Source organism: Drosophila tropicalis, unplaced genomic scaffold (assembly GCF_018151085.1).
Source record: "Drosophila tropicalis isolate 14030-0801.00 unplaced genomic scaffold, ASM1815108v1 contig_845, whole genome shotgun sequence".
Classification (NCBI taxonomy): domain Eukaryota; kingdom Metazoa; phylum Arthropoda; class Insecta; order Diptera; family Drosophilidae; genus Drosophila; species Drosophila tropicalis.
In genome coordinates, this window is record NW_027173338.1 from 10,376,933 (window position 1) to 10,397,024 (window position 20,092).

The 20,092-nt window shown below is 36.2% G+C and overlaps 3 protein-coding genes across 12 annotated transcripts; 2 read left to right on the top strand and 1 right to left on the bottom strand.

The window, feature by feature from the left end:
• Positions 1-332: 332 nt before the first annotated feature.
• On the bottom strand, positions 333-13,650 carry LOC137580418 (probable basic-leucine zipper transcription factor D). 7 transcript variants are annotated; one of them, XM_068294447.1, is made up of 10 exons: positions 12,944-13,649; positions 3,584-3,646; positions 3,379-3,517; positions 3,186-3,300; positions 2,259-2,660; positions 1,638-1,883; positions 1,449-1,568; positions 883-1,373; positions 714-822; positions 333-651 (listed from the first exon to the last, which is right to left on the bottom strand). In XM_068294447.1, the coding sequence occupies exons 1-10, from the start codon at positions 13,026-13,028 to the stop codon at positions 532-534; spliced, it is 1,890 nt and encodes a 629-aa protein (XP_068150548.1). In that variant the 5' UTR covers positions 13,029-13,649; the 3' UTR covers positions 333-531. The 7 variants fall into 7 exon arrangements, with proteins under 7 accessions (XP_068150548.1, XP_068150547.1, XP_068150549.1 ...); XM_068294446.1 differs by having other exon boundaries at positions 1,638-1,886; XM_068294448.1 differs by having other exon boundaries at positions 1,638-1,886; positions 2,421-2,660; positions 12,944-13,648.
• A 2,239-nt stretch (positions 13,651-15,889) lies between these two features.
• On the top strand, positions 15,890-18,380 carry grnd (grindelwald). 3 transcript variants are annotated; one of them, XM_068295210.1, is made up of 3 exons: positions 15,890-16,606; positions 17,604-17,912; positions 17,967-18,380. In XM_068295210.1, exons 1-3 carry the CDS (start codon positions 16,360-16,362, stop codon positions 18,170-18,172), a joined length of 762 nt encoding a protein of 253 aa, XP_068151311.1. In that variant the 5' UTR covers positions 15,890-16,359; the 3' UTR covers positions 18,173-18,380. The 3 variants fall into 3 exon arrangements, with proteins under 3 accessions (XP_068151311.1, XP_068151312.1, XP_068151313.1); XM_068295211.1 differs by having other exon boundaries at positions 17,985-18,380; XM_068295212.1 differs by having other exon boundaries at positions 17,988-18,380.
• A 329-nt stretch (positions 18,381-18,709) lies between these two features.
• Positions 18,710-20,030, top strand: LOC137581237 (sperm flagellar protein 1-like). 2 transcript variants are annotated; one of them, XM_068295429.1, is made up of 2 exons: positions 18,710-19,742; positions 19,801-20,030. In XM_068295429.1, exon 1 carries the CDS (start codon positions 18,878-18,880, stop codon positions 19,694-19,696), a length of 819 nt encoding a protein of 272 aa, XP_068151530.1. In that variant the 5' UTR covers positions 18,710-18,877; the 3' UTR covers positions 19,697-19,742; positions 19,801-20,030. The 2 variants fall into 2 exon arrangements, with proteins under 2 accessions (XP_068151530.1, XP_068151531.1); XM_068295430.1 differs by having other exon boundaries at positions 18,710-19,739.
• Positions 20,031-20,092: the final 62 nt, after the last annotated feature.

Sequence of the window (20,092 nt, forward strand, 5' to 3'; positions counted from 1 at the left end):
TATTAAGAATGTTAAAAACATGCCTACAATAATAAACCTCTCAAAGATTTGCAATATCGAAATTTGCCTTGAAGTTTATGTGATCTTTTTGTCTATTTGACTATTTAATATGCACTTGAGACATTCAAAGTTTCGAATAGTAAATAACATTTAATTTGAATTTGAATTAAAAGAAATTATATGAGTACCAACTTTATTTTTTTTTTTTTTTGTGATTTGCTAACTCGTTCGTTGATCAGTGTTAATAAATATTTCCATAAAACCATCTTTTTAAAGGAAGAGAATCAAAATCATCAAAATGGGATATTTATTATTAATCCGATTTGAATCAGTTATTATCATGTGTGATATTTTATGTAAAACGAATTCATATGTAAAGTTTGTAAAATCTAAGTACATATGTAAAAGCTAGATATGATAAGTACATACTTAAATAAAATGCGAATATCTAAAAATGTGTATATGATCTAAACAATTTCATTGTCAATTTGAATAATGATAAAAAGTTATTGTATTCTCATGAATGGATTTTTAGGCTCTACTGATGCGTGCATTTGTTGTCCTTGGATTTCTTTTTACGATCTTCACTAGAATTTGATCGTCGAGTACCTTGAATTGGCATGTAAGGTGGCGTGGGGCTGGCGCTTTGATCTGTCAATGAGAATAAACAGATTAGTACAGACAAATGGATTGGAGGGACTGAGTTTAAATACATATATACCAAAATTGCCAGATTTGGAGTATTTCATGTGTGGCGATATATCATGACCATTTTGTATGGAACTGTCATGGGAACCTGCCTCCGATCCATAGTGCTCAGAGCTAATAGAAAAAAAAAACATATTAGAAGGCGTTAAGATATAATCTTCCATAATTTTCTACCGCGTCATGGAATTGTGTGTTTGCATTTGCTGAACTGTCTCTGCTGCCATATGCAATGAGACTGGTCGCTGCTGACCAGGTCTACAGCTGTCCACGGGCAAGGTGTAGATATCATCTTCGCCACGACTGAGACTAGTCGCCTGTGCCAGTCGTTGCTGCCGCTGCATGGAGCTGTGATTGGAGCCACCATCTCGAGTCAGGCTACCATTGGTCAGAGTGCCATTCGGTTGACGTTGCTCACGACTGCTATTCAAGACATCTATGGGATTGGAATAGGCCTCCACGTCGATGTCTGCTTGGGAATGCGTTGATTGTGACATGGCCATGCAGTCTTGCGGTAAAGCCAAAAGGGGACCACAATGTGAACTTGCGCCACATAGAAGACCATTGCCATTGATACTAACACCTCCATTGGCCGCAGCGGCCGCTTCCTTTTGCTGAGACTTACGTAGACGTGCCTTTTCCTTGGCACGTTTGGCTTTGGCTTTCTCCTGTGAATGCAAAGATTTTCGGTATAAATTATTGTTGAAATCATTTCCATCATATAGTGAAATGTTGTAACTTACCCTATCTTGCAGCATTTTGGCCAACTCTTTATCCTGTGCTTCGATGGCTAACATGCGATCTCTGTGCTCTTGCCGCACACAATCTTTGGACTCAATGGCCTGCAGGCGACGGGCAAGCAACTGCAATAATATTATTAAATAATTAGAGAAACGCAAGGAAACTAATCTAATCCGAATCTAATTACTCACTTCATCTTTTTGTTCCTGTTTGAGCTTTTTACTCATTTCCTTTATCTCGTCCATGGGTAAACCGATTTCTCGTAGGCTGGCATAATCACAGGGATCCACATAGAGCTCGATATCATCGGCATGTTGTTGCATGTGTCGCTCGACTGCCTTACTATTGCTGCTGCTACTGCTGCTTCCATTGGCTGCTCCTGTTCCAGTTGGAAGGCCAAAGTTACCCACTAGTTGGTCATATTTCTCTGGTGATAGCTTCTGAAATTTAGGTTCAGTACGTAGTAAATTCTCATGAGAAGGTGAACGTTGTTTGGTTATTGCTGCTGCATCGACAACAGTTGCTGATGCTGCTGCAGTTGCGTTTGGTGTTGCCGATGTTGTCGATATATTATAGTCGCGTATGCTGTCAGCAACATCCGCATAGTCGACAACTTCATCTATGGTTGAGCCCTGAATCGAATGTGTAGGTGTGTGCTGGGATGTTGGTGCAGTGCTTGGTATGTTGAATGGTTCATATACATAGCGACGTGACGATGATGATTGATGTTGCTGATGTGCATGATGGAAACGTGTATGCTGTTGTTGTTGTTGTTGTTGCTGATGCTGATGCGATGATGTAGCATCACTCACCAACAGCTGGCTGTGTGTTGACTGTGTGTGTCTACTTGGTGTACTAGTTGCTGTTGTTGCTGCCGCTGCAGCCGCTGCTGTTGTTGTTGTTACAGCGGCGGCGACTGCTGCTGCTGCTGTCGCTGGCATATCTACAATATTTGGTATAAGCGATAATCCTACATAATTGTCTGTTTGTGAGAAATGTTTCTGCTGTAGCTGCAATGGCTGATGCTGTTGCTGCTGCTCATGTTGGTATCTAGACTGTTGCGAGGTGCTGGGCTCATGATGGCCATTGGTAAGGACTTGTTGTTGTTGTGGGTGTTGCTGGTGATGTATACTTGCTTTGGCTGGCCTGGGTGGCGGACGACTTGTGTCGCGTGTGGCTGGTGGAGGCACGGGCGGTAAATTCACATAGATTTCCTGTAATTAATATAAAATTCACATTTTAAGTACCATTTGTTGAACAATAATAAATTCAAAATTAAAATTTGTAATTAATTTCATTTCCGCCATACCTAAACATAAATTATGTTTAAGCACGATAGGCTTGGTTAGTTGATAATTATTTCCACAATTAATAAATGAAGAGTTCTTCGGTCACGTCTAATAACCAGATCAATTGAAAAAACGGAGCTCAAAGCTCCTAAAGTAGCATTTATCATGGATTAACAATGGATATTGTTATTGTTTATCTTAAGACCAAGAGTAATTATTTTCAAATAATATTAGTTGCAAATTAAAATTTAAGTGCTTTAAACCACATTTTAATATTTGACAGACTTAATGGAGAACTTTTCGAAAATAGTGTCTAGCCATAAGTAGAATTTGTTTATGTAAATGGACAGGTTTGTCATTTAATGCTAGCCTATGTCTAGGAGGATAATGATCCAGCCTATGAAAAAGGATGGCTATTTGTATGAATGGCCGAATAAAAATGTTACCCACCTGCATTTGTTTGGCAATGAGTTCACTCTGATCGAGTTCTCTTTGTTGCTGTTCCTGCAGATCACGTTCAAGTTTATCGGCTATTTCTTTGGCTACACGCTTGTCATGCTCCTCTCTGTAGAAGGAGATGGGAATGTGTTATTAAAAGTATAGTAATAATAGACTCTGAATAAGTATAGCCACTTATACTGACTGTTCAGTTAGACGTCTTCTATAGTCGTCCACTTGCCGCTGCGCTTGCTCTTTCTCTTTGATTTGCTCATGGAGGGCAGTGGGGAAATCTTCACGGACCACAGCATTTCTATAGCGATTACCCTTATAGAAGTCATTAACTGCATTGAGAAGATCAAGAATGTTATTAACCTTATGGCAGTTAGAGTAATTCCAATGTTACTTACTCTCCTGGGACTGCAACTTATAGGCCAGGGCGCCGTCCTCACGCACGAGCCATTCCTTACAGACTGGAAATTAGAAAGAAAATTGAACAATAAAAATTCAATTCGTTAAGTTGCTTTATTTTTTATGTTTGTTTGTTAAAGAGGAAGTCTTTCTCTCCCACACACTCACACACACACACACTCTCTTAATTATACATATGCCATAAAACCTCTAATGACAAGTGATATATAATGCCCAGTTCCATGGATGGGCAATCTTTAAGCCTATCAAATTACAAGCCAAATCTAATGAAGCCCAACAAGAGCTCGAAATAAAGTTCAACTCCGAAAGATTGGAAATTCGATGAGTCAGAAGAAACCCAACTGCATCCAACAGATTGGGGGCAAAAGCAGTTCGAACAAAGAAATTCCATTCAAGATGCACATTTGATGCAGTTGCTCGGGCACTCGCTCCATTTCAGGGGAATTGTTAGGGGTGAGAGGGTCTTTTGATCGAGCGGTGTGATCTTTTTTCATGATAAGCGAAAGCGTGGTAAAGAGAGAAAAAAATTTCAATTTAATTGTCTGTGTTAAATTTTGTTTGAGGTTGTTTTTTGGTTTGTTATTTCTTTTTTTGTTTATTTATTTATTTTTCTTTTTTTTGTGGTTTATATTTTGAGCACTCGATCCCCTCTTTGCCCTCTGCTCGACCAGCCAGCGAGTCCGTGTTTATGTCATTTATCATTTAGTCATAGAAAAAAGTTGTTGCTTTTTTCTGTTTGCTATAAATTTGCCTGACAGCCACAAACTCTCGACCAGATACATTTATACCAGACGGAAGTGTGGCAAAGTGGTAAATGTTTGTGTCTGATTATTTTTCGATATCTACACAATTTAATGACATATTCTTTGTATGCTTTCGTTTTGATTTGGCAGTGCTGAATGGTTATTTCTTCATCAATGACATTCAGTGGAAGTCATTAATTTCACAATTTTTACCATTTTATTGTAATTTTTACGAGCAATGCTCATTGAATGTCAATTCCAATCAATAAACAGTCTTGCAAAGTAGCAAATAATTGATAAGAATTGAAAGAAGACTTTTGTCTCAAGTCTTTAACATAGACTAAATTCATTCTGTATTATATATAATGAAGGGCAGTATAAGAATCTCTTGCTCTGTTGTACAAAAACTTGAATTTGATGTGTTAGTCATTGTTTCTTTATAAAACTTGTTTAAACAATTTGAGAGAATGTTAAAAAGTGTATCCGTTGAAAATTCTTGAAGGTGTCACATTATATTTGAAGCAATCCTTAAATCGTATTACAGTAAGTGATCTTCAAATTGGCCTAAATGACAAAATCGAATGCTTCTGACCAAAATTATTATATCCGAATGGAAAAGTCAATTTGAAATCAATAACTTTAAACTTTTATAGGTAAAGTAGAATTTTAGAAAAGAGTATTTGCTACTTTTGACAAGATCAGGCCATATGAATGTATATATTTCCCATAATTTGTCTTACCCCAACCCACGTAATGCCACTCCAAATTACTATTTACTATTACTCTGCCACTATCCGCTGCAATCACTTTAATTTAAAGGTTCTTTGACTCTAAACTGTCAACTGCGGCAATTAGTTGAACTCTGACCAAAGATAAGTTGTTGTATTTTTGTGACATTTAGCTAGGGGAGAAGGGAATCTCGTTCTCAGTCTGTCAGCAATTAGAAAAACTTGACTGAATTATGAGGTCAACTCTGATGCATTTAGAGGCCACGACGACAGCTCTTAATTAATAGCAATTTGTGGAAACTGGGGACACACACATACACACAGAGGAAAAGGAGCTACGTTCTGCAAAAGTTACTCCGAGTTGGCAAAGGCGGAAAAGTTGCACTTGTAATCAATTTAGTTGTTTGCTTTTCCATTTGATTTCTGAATGTCCAGCAGAAAAAAAAAGCGCAAGGAAAAATAAATGAAAAGAGGGGAGACAGAGAACTAAACAAGAATACGTACGTGTATATGCATACACATGGCTTTAAATAACAAAAAAAATGAAGCAAAAATTTGTATTTGTATCTTGTGCTGGCACATAAACTCACAACAAAACAACCAACCGCCAACAAGCAACAACAAAGTATTTTTGTATCCCCCATTCGTGCTGGTTCAGCGTGATTGCTCAGGTTGCTCTATTCACTCACTTGTCATACGATGCGAGTCAGTTGACTAGACTCCAGAAGTATTTCAAACATATGTTTATGTAACTAATTGTGGTTTGCCTTTGATTAGTTCTGATTAGTCTTTCTCCTCGTCTTACTTCAAGAACTTTATAAATATATTTCAGTTTTTGAAACTATTTTATAATATGCCATAAAATTGGTTGGTAGCATACACTAAGGAACTTCTAAGGAACTGAGAGAACAGGTTCCTTTTGTAAAAAAATTTCCATATAATCAATCCATGATATATGTATGTCAGCTGATGAGGTCCAACTTTATTAAGTTCATTTAAAAAAGATGTACATTAGGATATCAATTGAATTTCTGTTTAGACACATATCAAAATAGATAGACATAAATATTTATATGTAATAGATATTCTTCTATGTAAACATATTTGTAACCGTTCTAGATACTTGCATGTACATAGATATGTATTCATCTAGAATAATCTAGTAATCAAATCAATGAACTATTAGAATTCGATGTTTTCTTCTTCTTTTGGTTAGTAGAAGCCTCAATAAGTCTTGCTAGAATCAAACTTTTCAAACTTTTTGTGTATATATTAACTAAACTTGGAAGGCCTTGACTCAGAGATTTGCCACAGATCTATGAAAGTGTTCTGCATTGTATTCGTACCTTTTGCTGGGGCTATATACCAGTATTTATATGTATGTATTTATCCGCCTATCTATTCATATATATGTATGTATCGACTACCTCTTTTTGGTTATATTGTGCTTTCAGTAGCATATTACTTACAAAGTCATGTGTTGAGTTCTTTCGTCTCTGCGCTTTGCTTTATAATACCTGGCAAAGCGCAGCTTTTTATTATGCACAACGGACAGCGAGCAGAATAAGAAACAATAAACTAAAGTCGCTGTTGCTTCTGGCCCAAGTCAAGAAACAAATGTGGAAATTGACTTACTGTTTATTTTGTAATTCTTTTTTTCGTTTTTTGCTGCCGTTAAATTACAAACTTTTCCATTTTCAATTTTCAGTGTGGGTTATGGGCTGGGCATTGATTGGGAAGGGTGGAGAAAAATGACTAGGCCCTAAGGTAAACGGATCGATGGTAATTGAAAATTTTACAATGCAATCTTTGACTTTGCAGTTGTCGTCAAACGAATTTGAAATTCTTTTAATTTCCGGTTCACAAAATGTGCTGGACAGCTGATTTATTGTTCTTTTCGTTGTTGTTATTGTCTCTATACAAGAATTCTGTCTGTCTGTGAGAAATGTGCGATATCATTACCTTGTCGCCAGGAAAAACGGGTTTTTCGTTTTTGTTATGTTTTTGCAACAAATAACTGTTAACCTTTGCAAATAAAAAAGACCCCAATGGGTGTGTGTGTGTGTGTGTGAGGTGCAATATGGGTCACAAGTATCGCATTTTATTGACTTGGCCAAAAAAATGAGTAAAAAATTCAAGCTGTGTGAACGGGTTAGTAAGTCAGTAAAGTATTTCACGCATGCGTCATTATCCGAAAAGAATTCCAAGGAAATAAAGTCAGACACAAGTGATTGTATTAATAGATATGCAAATCAACTAAAAAATTAAGGTAAAACCCTCACAATTGATCCAAACTTCACCATCACATTGCAATTCTGAGGATATAAATTTCACTAGGGTAACATTAAGAAATCTGCTAAAGAATCCATGGAGGAAAACGAATCAATATAGCTTTACAGTTATGACTGTCCTTATACCATACACCCATAGGGTGAAATGGTATATTAAAGTCGCCAAAATGTGTGTAACAGGCAGAAGGAAGCTTCTCCGACCCTATAAAGTATATATATTCTTGATCAGAATCAACAGCCGAGTCGATCAAGCCATGTCCGTCTGTCCGTCCGTCCGTCCGTCTGTTTGAACACGCAGATCTCGGAGACTATAAGAGCTAGAGCCACCAAATTTGGTATACATATATTATCGTGTATTATGTAAATGTATAGAGTTAATTGGAATTTCGGCCACGCCCCCAGGAATCACGAACAACAATTTTTTTAAATAACAACACAATTTTGAGAAGAAAACAAAGTGCAAACTATGCTGTTTGGCATTAAAGTTACTATATTGTTTTTTTTAAGATCATTTTACGAATTCCACGCGTCTCCAAGAAGAGAGTCTAGGCTAAAATTCCTTTTTGTGTTTACAGTCTGGGATAGAGACTTAAGATGTTTTCATTTCATCAAATGTCGTCATTTGGATATAGACATTTCTTCCATCCATCTACATATAAAACCACTTTTTAAGAGCCTCATGCAAATATTTATGCATCGCTGTTCCTCAATTTCCTATATACTAAAAACTGTCTAAACTAAAACCAAAGGAAGAATTAAACATGTCATAGACGTAAGTTGATAACTTAATTTTTATCTATTCCTTAGTTTCATAATCTTTGCAACGGAAAGGCTAAGTATTTTCATTTGATTCGCAATATTACACATGTCAAAAACTTTCTGAGGAATAAATTTTGAATTGTCTACGATGATATGAGGGTATATTAGTTTATTAATTCAAGAACTGGTTTCCAAACCATTTTCTTGAACAGGTTATTTGATGTTGTTATAACGGCTTGTGGTGCAAACGGATCCCAGAGTCAAGTAACCGCCATGAGTTCGAGGTAAAGATTTTCGGTAAATTGAAACCTAAACCACAAAGAGTTCTTTGAAAATGTATGCCAAAAACTTAAAAAATAATGAATTTACACCCAAGATATTCCATTTACATATATGGTGAAAACTTGGCCACACCACACTCAATTAACCTTGTCGGGGGCATGTAATTTACGGTAGAGAGAGCATTTTCCAACCGCCAACACTTTTTAGCACTCAGACATGGACACTTTGTGGGTTTCCCACCTTCTTCACGAGTTTTCTCTCTCTTTGCACCCACTAACTAAACAAATGACCAAAAGACAGAGAGACAGAGACATTGTAATCCACGCATGAATGGCTCGATCGCGTGAAAAATTACACAATGGCAATGGATGAGGATGATGAGGTGGAATGAGATTCCGACTCTTGCATATTTGGTCGAAACACACAAAATTGGAAGTCTCATAATCGAGAGTGGAAAAGTAAATTAGAAAGCCGTTCGTCGGGAAAATTTATGCGAGCCCAAAAAACAGAAGAAAAAAAACAAAAAACAGAAAAATTGGTATCTATGTGTGTGTATGTGTGAGTAGCATGTTCAGAAAAATGCAGTTGACGCTTGCATTGATTAGCGGCTGCAGCAGTTGTGGCAGTGGCAGGAGAGGCAATGGATAGCGGCAGCGGGCGTCGGCGCCGAAAGTGGAAAAACCTGACTCAAGGTTGTTGAACATGGCACAAGGCGCAGAGGGGGGGAGAGGTGGGCGGGAGAGAGAACGAGAGAGGCCGATACAGAGATGTAGCTGGAGACCAGAAATCTGGCTGCAACGCCAACAATGCTGACTATTTGAATCTTGCATCTGACAGATACACACAAACACACACACACTGAAGATGCGACCGACCAGGCACAATGGCTACTTATAGGTATACATAATCTTGTATATAAATATGTTGGTTGCCTTACATTGACCTTACTCCTCATGCCAGAAGATCATCATAATGAAGGTGATAATGCTTGCAGCAGCAGCAGCAACCGTTGCAGCTGTCAAATAAAATTCACCTCATTATGAGGGGCAGATGCTTCGAGTTCAGGTTCAGGTTCACGATAAGTTTCCATTGATTGATTGAATGAGCCATTCAAAACAAAAATACCTGCATATAATCTTTAAAACATACGTTGAGTATTTGAATGTTGCATGAAATAATACAAAATTAGCTTAATTTCATTTGTTTATGGCACCAAACGAAGCATTCACAATACTCATTATAAAAATGTTGATTATGATGATGATGATGAAGCCGCTTTCACTGCTTGAACAGGAAGTAAGCTTATTAGCTCGAAAGTCTTAGCCGATTTAATGGATCTGACGATCGAAAGAAGATCGAAGAATCATCAACAGAACTCATTAATTTTGTGCTTATTAATTTATCTCCCAATCAAATCAAAGTTATTATGCCTTTTGAGTTAATATCTTGTTTAGATAATAGAAAAATATCTTATTTCGAGTTATTTTTTTGTCAGTTTTAATTGGCTCATAAATTAAACCAAGAAAGCTGTTAACCATAATTTTTAAATTAGTTCCAAATCATTTAATTAAAAAACTAAAACTGAAATAAGGCAATATTCACATCGTTCTTATGATTGAGGAATTAAACTTTTTAGATCGTATGAAATGAATGAGTAAATGAGAGCACACAAAGTTGAAAATCGATCAATTCGAAAATTAAAACGAAAACGGATTTGTTGATCAATTATTTGAAACAAAAGGCAATTTATCAGTTTATAAAAATTTGTTTTAATTAAGTAAATTCTTGAATATGTCTAAAACTGATTACTATTGCCATATAAAAATTGATAGTGAAGAATTTAATTTAGTTGCTTGTTTATTATTCAGTTAAATATAGTCAACATACTAATTTGAGGATAAAACTATGTGAAATAACTCCAAGTTAGGATTTTTATTGGATTACTTGTTAAAGCAGTTTTTGATCATCGTTTATATAAGTACATCGTTTTTTGTCATTGATCGTAAATATGGAGATTATTTTCGTATCATTAGAGACTAAACTAAAATTTATGAATTATTCTTTGATTAAATTTTACGCGGTTCTTTCCAAATTATTATGACAACCATCTATCTATCTATTAGGTGTTTTATGCAATTACATTTTACACTATGATATATTATATATAATATACTTCTGTAACAACTTTTCCTTGAATGAGGCACATAAAATATTAAAGTGTGAAATAAATAAATGTATTCAATGCATAAATGGAATATCCATGGACCAATTAATCACTTAGGATCCATGTGGTTAGTTCGTTTAGCAACATTTTAGGATACTTTGCCTTTCCTATCTCCTCATTCAATATATGTACTTATACTAGTTTGATATTTCTGCCACAATCTAAATGTAAGTCTAAATGTTCTACTTAAGCAGCCATTCATCGGATATCTTTACCTTTTTAATGGGTCAAGCAACTCAGAGGATTTCTAAAGACATTGACAACACAAAAAAAAGGTTAAAAAATGAAAAACGAAGGAAAATTGTTTTGAAAAATGTTTCGTTCTAACTTTATTTAAGTGCTATTCCCATACAAATGATGAGAGGCCTAAATCCAAGTGGAGGAGACCTCTTTTCTGGCACTTCCACATTCTGTCCCTGTCTCTGTCCCCGTCGTTGTTGTCGTTGGCAAGTGAATCATTCTTAGCATGCAGCAGCAACAAAAGATATGGCGGAAAAAAGTGAAATAAACTGCAGTCAGGGCAGGCATCCAGCCCAGCAGCTCGTCATGCAACTGTCGCTTCACCTCCTGCACCTCCTTCACCTTCCAGCACTTGGCCTCACTTCACTCCACTCCATCCCATTCACATCCACATCCACATCCACCCTAGGCACTCTGTCAGTCGGCAACTGCAGTGGAGAGAAATAAAAAAGAGGCCAGCAGCAACTGAAGTTGACTGACTAAAGTTGAGGCCTGGCTATTTCGAAAAACTAAGGAACTTTGTGGGGGTCTTTTGTCATGCGTGCTTGGCCGCAAATGAAGCGGCATCAAAATCCCCACAGTGTCAGCTGTTTGCCAATGCACGCGCGCACTTACACACACACACAAATATAGACACATAGGCATAAGTATCTTAAAGATACAAAATAACAAGAGTGAGGTTTGCCGCTTTTTGCATGTCTAGTCATTAAATGGAAAGTGCTGGCGGCAATTATTTTTTGCACCTCAAAAGAAGCAAAGCAACTCACAACAAATTTTCCCTTTTCGGACTCTCTTGCTCTCTAAAACGTTAACTATAAATGTATACACACAAAAACACAACTTCCAACATTTGTTTATTTTTCATCTGAAATTTCTTCTTTCTGTTTCAATTTGCTTTCGGTCGTTGGTCTGAGGTTGTTGCTGCTGCTGACTGTGGCACTCTTTGTTTTTGTTTATCGTTTCATGAAGACTTTCAAAACCAAATTCAAGCGGAAGACTTCTCTCCCTCTGCCATTCGAAAGAAAGTTTCATGCAATATGTAAATGTGTTTTTTTTCTGCTCTTCGTTCATTAGCATAACAAAATGCCCTTCCGATCATAATTTGCCTAACAATGTCTTTTGTCACACATATCGTAGGTTTTAATTAAGCTCTCGGGGGCTCTTCTTTTAAGGTGAGATGCGATAACCACATTATATAAGTCTGAAATGGGAGAATCCCCTCTTAAAAAGGCAACAGAACGTGCTGCCTTTAATGAAATTGTTTACCCAGACTGACTCACTCATACCAACATACACGCATTTATCATATATCTTGCCTATAGGAACAAACATTATTTGCTCTCGGGGGTGCGACTTCTTAATTATACAATACATAATTCGAGACAATTGTTTTTGGAATGCTTTGTAAATGAAACCCACAACTAGAAATGGAGGGAATGATGAAATTGAATTCTAACAACTGAAATTGAAAAACAATCTGAAATATTTTTGATCATGTTACACCCTTTCCTTGTTTATTTCTTCAAACGGATTCATTATAAACAAACTATTTTGCCAATAGTTCAGAAAGTGATAGAACCAAAAGATAATACTTTTTGCTGTATTCATATCTCAGATATTTACCATATTTTTAGAGTTCAGTGTGGGGTTAAAGGGAATACAATTTTGAATTGATTGATTTGATATTTTTCGATCATCCATATTTTCTCAAACGATTGTTTCCTAACAAGTTTCAAACTTTTGTCTGAAATTCATGTTAAGTGAAATGAATTGTAAATTAATGTAAATTCCCAAATGAAATTCAACATAAACAAACCCTTTCGGAACCAAAGATCTTATTCTGCTCTTCCTTTGAACGGGTTTCGTTTGGGTTTTTGTTTGGTTTTACCCTTTAACCAGGTCTAACCGCACAAGAGCCCTTCTCAGATGCCGGCAGACCTCAAATCAATTTCCAATTATCTAAACCCAAGAGAGGCCAGGAATTTGTTTCGAAAATTGTTCATGTTCATGTTCAACTGGCTGTGGCGATACTTAAAAACCAATTCGCATGGCAGCAGCAATCAATGCTTACCCTCATTAACATGTCCCGATCTGGGCAGGGATTCCTTTGTGCCTGGTGGTGGCGCTGCTGCCGTTGTGGTTGTGAAATTATTCATATTGACGAGCTCTGAACTGAAACCGAATATCCTCAAAAACACAGAATGCACTCAAGAGATTAAACAGGTGTTCAAATTGTTGAACTCAAGGACAGAATTCGCTTATGGAGTGTATTTGCTGTTGCATTTGTCGATGCTGTGGCTCCATCCAATTCCATGGAGCGACGTTGACGCGTTCTCTATTATTCACTTTTATTTGGGTTACTTGTTGAAATTGCTGACACCGCCGCAACCGCTGAGAATAATGACGAGTGGAGAACGAGTGAAACAAAATGTTTAAGCTTGAATTTCTACGAAAATTTTCATTTAATTGCGTCGTTTAAAAACGGGCACAACACCAATTTTAATTTCACTTTCACAACGAGATGGAAAAAAACAATGAAACAAATAAACTGCACTCTTTAGCTCGCGCGGGCAAATCTCGCCTAGAGGCAGCTGCAGTTGCGTATCTGTTAGATACTTTTTCTTGCTGTTTTTTCCCCCTGTTCAATAGAACGACTCGCACTTCAAAGACTCAAACCGGACCGGACGGGTTGTTGTTTAACGCGTTCGCAGCTCATTCAACAGCGAAAGCCGCTCAACGAATGCCTGCTTGATTGTGGATGGATGGATGGCTATCCAGCACTACAAAACACACCATCATGCCATCGCAGAACACAACAATAACAATGCAGGCGGCACTGGAACGACTCGCAAGCACTCACACAGATACATTCGCTGGACGCCCGCATATTTGCATTTGTATTGAGATACAGCGGCAGTGGAACGCACTCACAGATACATGGAATGTGGAAAATACTGGGACCAAATGGCATGAGTAGGAGCGCCACTGAGCACACAGCGGCTTGAATGAGAGCGAAATTCAAAAAGTATCTGTAAGATAAATTTCAGAGTACAAATGAGCAAACGAAGATAGTTTCCATTCAAGGATAAATTAATATTTCCTGAAGCATAAAGGGAGAGCTGTATTTTATTTATATTTTACATGTTTTATATTTATTTTGCAGTCAGTTGAATAAATATTAAGAGGCCACAGAGATATTTTATTTTCAAAGTTATCTTAATTTTTGAAACTGACTTTCTGAAATGTCCTTATGTTTGGTAAAATTATCTCAACATTTTCAGTTCAATTGGAGTTGAGCTAATAATGAAATATGAATGACAAAATTAAGTCTTTCATAGAAACTTTTTAACTAAATCAAATTCGATAAGGATTTTATCTTAGGAAATGGATTCAAACGTAAAAGTCTTAAAGTTTTTAATACATACTAAAAGGCACACCATTTCTAAATGCAAGACCTCAAAGGATTCAAAAGGTAATGAGGATTTTTTTTTACTATAAACTAAATGAAGACCTAATTGTTATTATATTTCTTTACAAATTTAGATTAGCTTTTCTCACTTTATTTTTAACATTGCGTACACAAACAAAGTAGGTCGCTCAAGGTTAAGAGGGCACTTGTCTTTAACTTGTCTTTGTGGTTTGCTAAATGAGTTTGAAGTTTATCTCCATATTTACTAAAAAACTCTCTTTATGGAGATTTTAAAGTAAAAATACTTTTGAACAATTATTAATAACTCTTTTAAGGAGCTTTTACTTAAGAAATACAATCGATAAGTACCGTAAATAATTTCATTTCTGGGGCTTAATTGTTGAGTGGTTCAATTGACTTGAAGTATTTCTATTCATCAGCAGAATATGGCTTATATATTTACAGTTATTTCAAACTTCGTGACATTTCTAATAAACAAAATTTTATTGGCATTGTGCATATTTTTGTTTTGTTTTCCATTCATAAAATTAAACAAGTACGCAAAGCCCTCCCATAAAACTGATGAGTCAGTATATTTATTCTTAGGATTGATAAGGTTATTTGTACAACAAATAAAAAAAAAAATACTGATCTGCCTTCAAGTGGAGAAATAGAATATACCGACAGTAGCAACAAGGGGCGACTCACAGCTAATGTGAGTATTGATTACACACTGAGAGAAAATTGTATTTGAGATGAATTAAGATTGGCGAGTTTATATTTTTAATCCAATCCTTTAAACTTTGATAATGCACTTTGTTTCCTTTTGAGCATTGACGGAAAGGACAAAAGAGTTTGTGTTAACTGATGATGTCTGACAACTATTTAACTTGGACGATGAGAGTTTTGTATATCAATTAGGAACATCTACTATTATTAACTTAACGATTCTTAATTGCCACTAGGATAGGTTATGGTTTTTGGTTTAGAAACTACTAAAAAATTGACTTTGGTACTCTCATTTCCTGCTTAGTTAACTGTTTATGCCTCCTAACTCTCAGCCATTTGTATTGAACTTAACCTTTACGAGTGCAAAATCAATACAAATTCCATCTCAGATGCAACACCAAAGCCAGGTTCAAAGTATCCGCAAATCACTAACCAATTCTACTACTCAAAACAAAATCAAATAGAGGGTATACAAATACATACACACTTTGAGAGGTCTATGAAGACGCACACCCTCGCACAATACTTGGAATAATATCGGTTACCTGACTCTGTCTGAGAGCTGAGCAATATACAGATACAAGATACTTTTCTATATCTACACATGACGTATTTGACAATCGGCTTGTTCTCTGTCTTTGTGTGTGTGTGTGTGTGTGTAGAATTGTGTGAAAAATCGGTAAACAAAAAATAAACAAAAGTCAAGTCGAAGCGAGTTGTTGGAGCGCATTTTGCACAAGGTGTATTTGTATATGTGAGAATCTGTGTGTGTTTGTATAGGTGAGAGAGTGTGTGGATAGTTAGGTAGACTGACTGGTTGGTTGGTAACACTCCGATCCGAACTGATCATTGCTGTTGCCAGTAACGAGTTGAGTGTGGCTCAAAGCGAGACGCAAGCGGAAAGTGGGCACAAAAAAAAAACATTTGAAAATTGAGAGAAATTTGTTTTAACTATTTCCATTCTTCAATTAAACAAAAGGCAGTTGAACAAAAGTTTAAGTACTAAAATTACGTGAAAATGTGTGAAATTACAATGAAAAGCTGACTCGGAAAGTCACTCAAATGAAAGGAATTTGGTCAAGATAAACCCGTTTTCACAAACACATAAACACACTTGGATATATGTATACAGTATACATATACACCCAAGAGCAGACTCCATCGTTGAAGCCACCAATTAAAAAAAAGAAGCCAGCCAGCGTTCGTCGAGAGTTATGAATCATAGCCCACTAACTTATTGTTAACTATAAAAGACAAAAAAGTGAACTCCGGATTTTGCCAGCCTGGAAAACGTTGAAAATATTTTATATAAGTTTTTTTCACAAAGCTCGGCTTTGATTGATTGTGTAATGTCAAACGGCAAAGATATGCGACCTTTATCTCTATCGATTGGCGCCTCTCTGCTGCCCAGTTTCTCCTTGGTCACAGCTGCGAGTGGTTCGAATGGAGCATCTGGCCAACTCTGTAATGGTAAGACCTGTCATCCTGTGGAGGAATTCTGTTCGGGCTTCACCGAAAGCTGCGAGCCCTGTGCTTCAATCTGTGATGCCAATTCACACAACTATCATCTTGAAACGTGCTCCAGTGATTGTCCAGGTAATAAAAATATCTCAATGATTGCATCAGACAAACAAAAATTAAAAACAATTCATAATCAATGTGCAACATGACTGAGAACTACTTGGCCAAATACCTCATGATATCTCATGCAATTTATATATACTTTGAATGAGCAGCAATAGTTATGGCCACTATTATAGGTACATACATACATCTAAAACCTTCTACAAAGAGAGACTAGATAACCCAAAGATTATAAAGATAAGATGCAGATAGAATAATTTGTGATTTTATATCAAATATACACTAGATGAATCTTTGCATCAAGTTATTATAAGTTCTTTCAGGTAAAAATAACTGAAGTTCCGCAAACAAAGAGCGTCTGAAGTTCAGCTTTTTGCTAAATCCACTATATATACTCTCTTGTGGGCTTTTCAAATGGGTAATCCTACAAAGAACTTAATTAACGCCTCTTAGCAATTGATTAGCTCATCTTATGAGTTGAGAATATAATGCAAATATGATGCAAGTAAATGTTAAACACTTCATATTTATATATAGATTTCCATTCAATTAAATGAATTGCGCAAAAAAGTTGCTTTGGGCGGAATCTCGATGAGGAAAATGAGGGAAATTGCTTTGATTAAAATTTGTTAATTATACATGTAAAATTAATAATAAAGTAATAAAGAGAAAATTAATTGAGAGAAATATCTTCAACAGTTGTTGATTAAACAAAACTTATTGTCAAACTTATACACGATTTGCTTAAATAAACAATTATTGAAAAGTGCTAACAACTTGGCTTGAGAATCTTTTTGTGTGATGTAAAGGAATAAATATAATTACATTGATTTTCAATTTTGGACTTAAATTCACACAATTTTCTGTTTAGCAATATTCTCTTTAAAATCTCAAGACGTTGAGTTATGTTTGTTTAAGCAAAAGGTTTGATTAGAGATCTTAAAAATCTCAAGTATTCAGCTGTATCAAGTAGAATGGGAGTTTTAAAGTTGACTTCTTTCGTTTCTAGCCTACAACAAATATGAAACCCTCAAGGAGGAAATACATGACATACAGAGCACCCAGCGAATAATTTTGCTGATGCTGAGCATTATCCTAATTCTGATTGCCATACGTTATCTAATCAAATGTCTCTGCTGGCTGCGTCGCAAACGCTGTGTCCAGCAGATGCTGCAGAAACTGCAATCCAAGTCATATCCGCATCAGACTAATGTGAATGGCAAGGATCTGAATGCCACCACCATACAGAATCTCAATGCCATCAACCGTCATGGTAGTGACATTGAGCGAGCGCCGTCCCAGGTCTATAGTGTGGCAGGTAAGCATTTGATTTATTTTCTACCTGACACTAAGGCCATTCAAATATACAAAGAATTTCTCTTTCGACAAGCAGGTCCTGCTGACGGTTCAGTTTTGACCATGACGACGCCCGTTAGCACTCGTTATCCCGCCGAGAATAGCACAACTCCGACTACAGTGGTCACCGAAATCGGCTATGGATATGATAATCAGGCCATGGTAGTGACGCCAGTGTCTGAGAAGCCTTCGGTTACAGCCACAACGGGTCCTGCCTTCTAAACGGCTGGTCCAAAATTCATTTTGTCCCTAAAGATTTTAGGCCTACACCACAAAGGCAGCAAAACAGTGTGCATCACATTGAAACTAGTGATATTTCGATATACATATATACACTAAATTATTAAGTTTAAAATGCATCAATGATTGATATTCTATTGATGGTAATACAGCTTAAATGCTTAAATAAATATAAATCTTATAATTAAAAGCATTTTTGAAATTAACGAACGGAACCTAGAGCGGAACCAGTTACTCAAAATTGCGCTGACTCACTCATAGATAAATATGGAACCACTAGTTCCCATTGGCGAATGGCGCGTTATTTGAAATTTAAACTATCAAAATTGTAGTAGACTTACCTTAAAACAAAAGCGAAACTTTGTCCCTTAACGTATTATTCAACAAATTTATAATGTTTCTACTTTTGTAGATCAAGATTATATATCAAATATATAACATAAACAAAGTTCTCTTTGATGAGACATTCAAAGAAATATAACATCAATTGAAACAATTTTTCTCCTTACAAATCAAATCATCATATATTAAACTTACACCAGCTGACCTCAAATTTCAGACTAAACATTAGGAATTCTTGGTGTTCCACAAGCTAAACATAAAGATAGAAAATTTTTCGTTTATTGTTCGTTAGTTTATCTTAATTTTTTTTTTTATTAGCGAAATTCTAGATTAAAAGTAAGAATTATGCCACATTGTCGCATGTTGACCATTGATGAGAAAAAGGAACTGGATGAATGGCTAAAGGTTCACAATTTGGAGTTGAATATCCACACTCGGCGAGATCTATCCGATGTGGTGCCGGTGGCAAGAATCTTTAAGAAAATTCATCCGAAACTAGTCGATTTGCATAATTATACACCACGAAATAGCTTCTCCTTGAAGCTACAGAATTGGGAGACCTTCAATTTGAAGGTATTACGCAAACTGGGCTTACACATCTCAAAGCCGGCTCTTGTACAATTGGCCAATGGCAGTGTGGGAGCCATAGAGTCGTTACTCTATGATCTGATGGTAATGAGAAGTGGTGGACTGCATCCTATCGCAAGAGCGCGTTCCGTGAAATCTAGCCAAACGAATTCTCAAAAAGATTTGTCGTCTCCAAAAGCGGAACCCCAAACCATATCTCTTACACATGTTCCAAAATCGGCAATCGTTGAGAAGTTGCCTCCCGAAGTCCTGATCTTGGATGTGGATGAGTTGATAAATGGGAAAATAGTAAAAGCACCTAAAAAACTTGTCCCCTATGAGGATTATCTGGATGCCTTACGGGAATGTCATGAGAAAGACAGTTTCATCAATTCTGTGAGCCAAAAAGCGGAATATCTAGAGAGTTTATTAACGGTGAAGCAGGAGAGAATCGTTGAGTTGACTGAACAATTGAGTAGACTATCCGTTAGTATTCTCTCCATGCGATCCGACAGCCTAAACAACAATGAAGAGATTGATGAGAAGTTGAAAAATGGCAAAGTAAAGAAGGATCAAGCAACATCTTCCCATAATTAACATACGAAAGAGACTTAATTAGAATCGTCAAAATAGGAATTAAGCAGTAAGTTTTTAGATAATATTTAATCAATTACTAAATTGTTTTTTTTTTTTATTTTTAGTCACCACTTTTTAAACCAGAAGTTTCAGTTTGATCGATTTATAATTTTTACCTGAAATTATTATTGTTGGACATTAACAGTTAACTTTGAAAAGGACAGCGGCAATAGAAACTTTAAATGATTTAATTGTGAAATTGAATTATTTTATTGATCCAAAAAAATTACCATTCTCGTTTTTTTCTCTTTTTGAGAAAATATAAATTAAATAAATTCGAAATAGAAAAATCCAACCCTTAGATTAAAATGGAGTTAGTTCAACTGATCCTTCGAATTCGTTGACCTTTGGAAATTA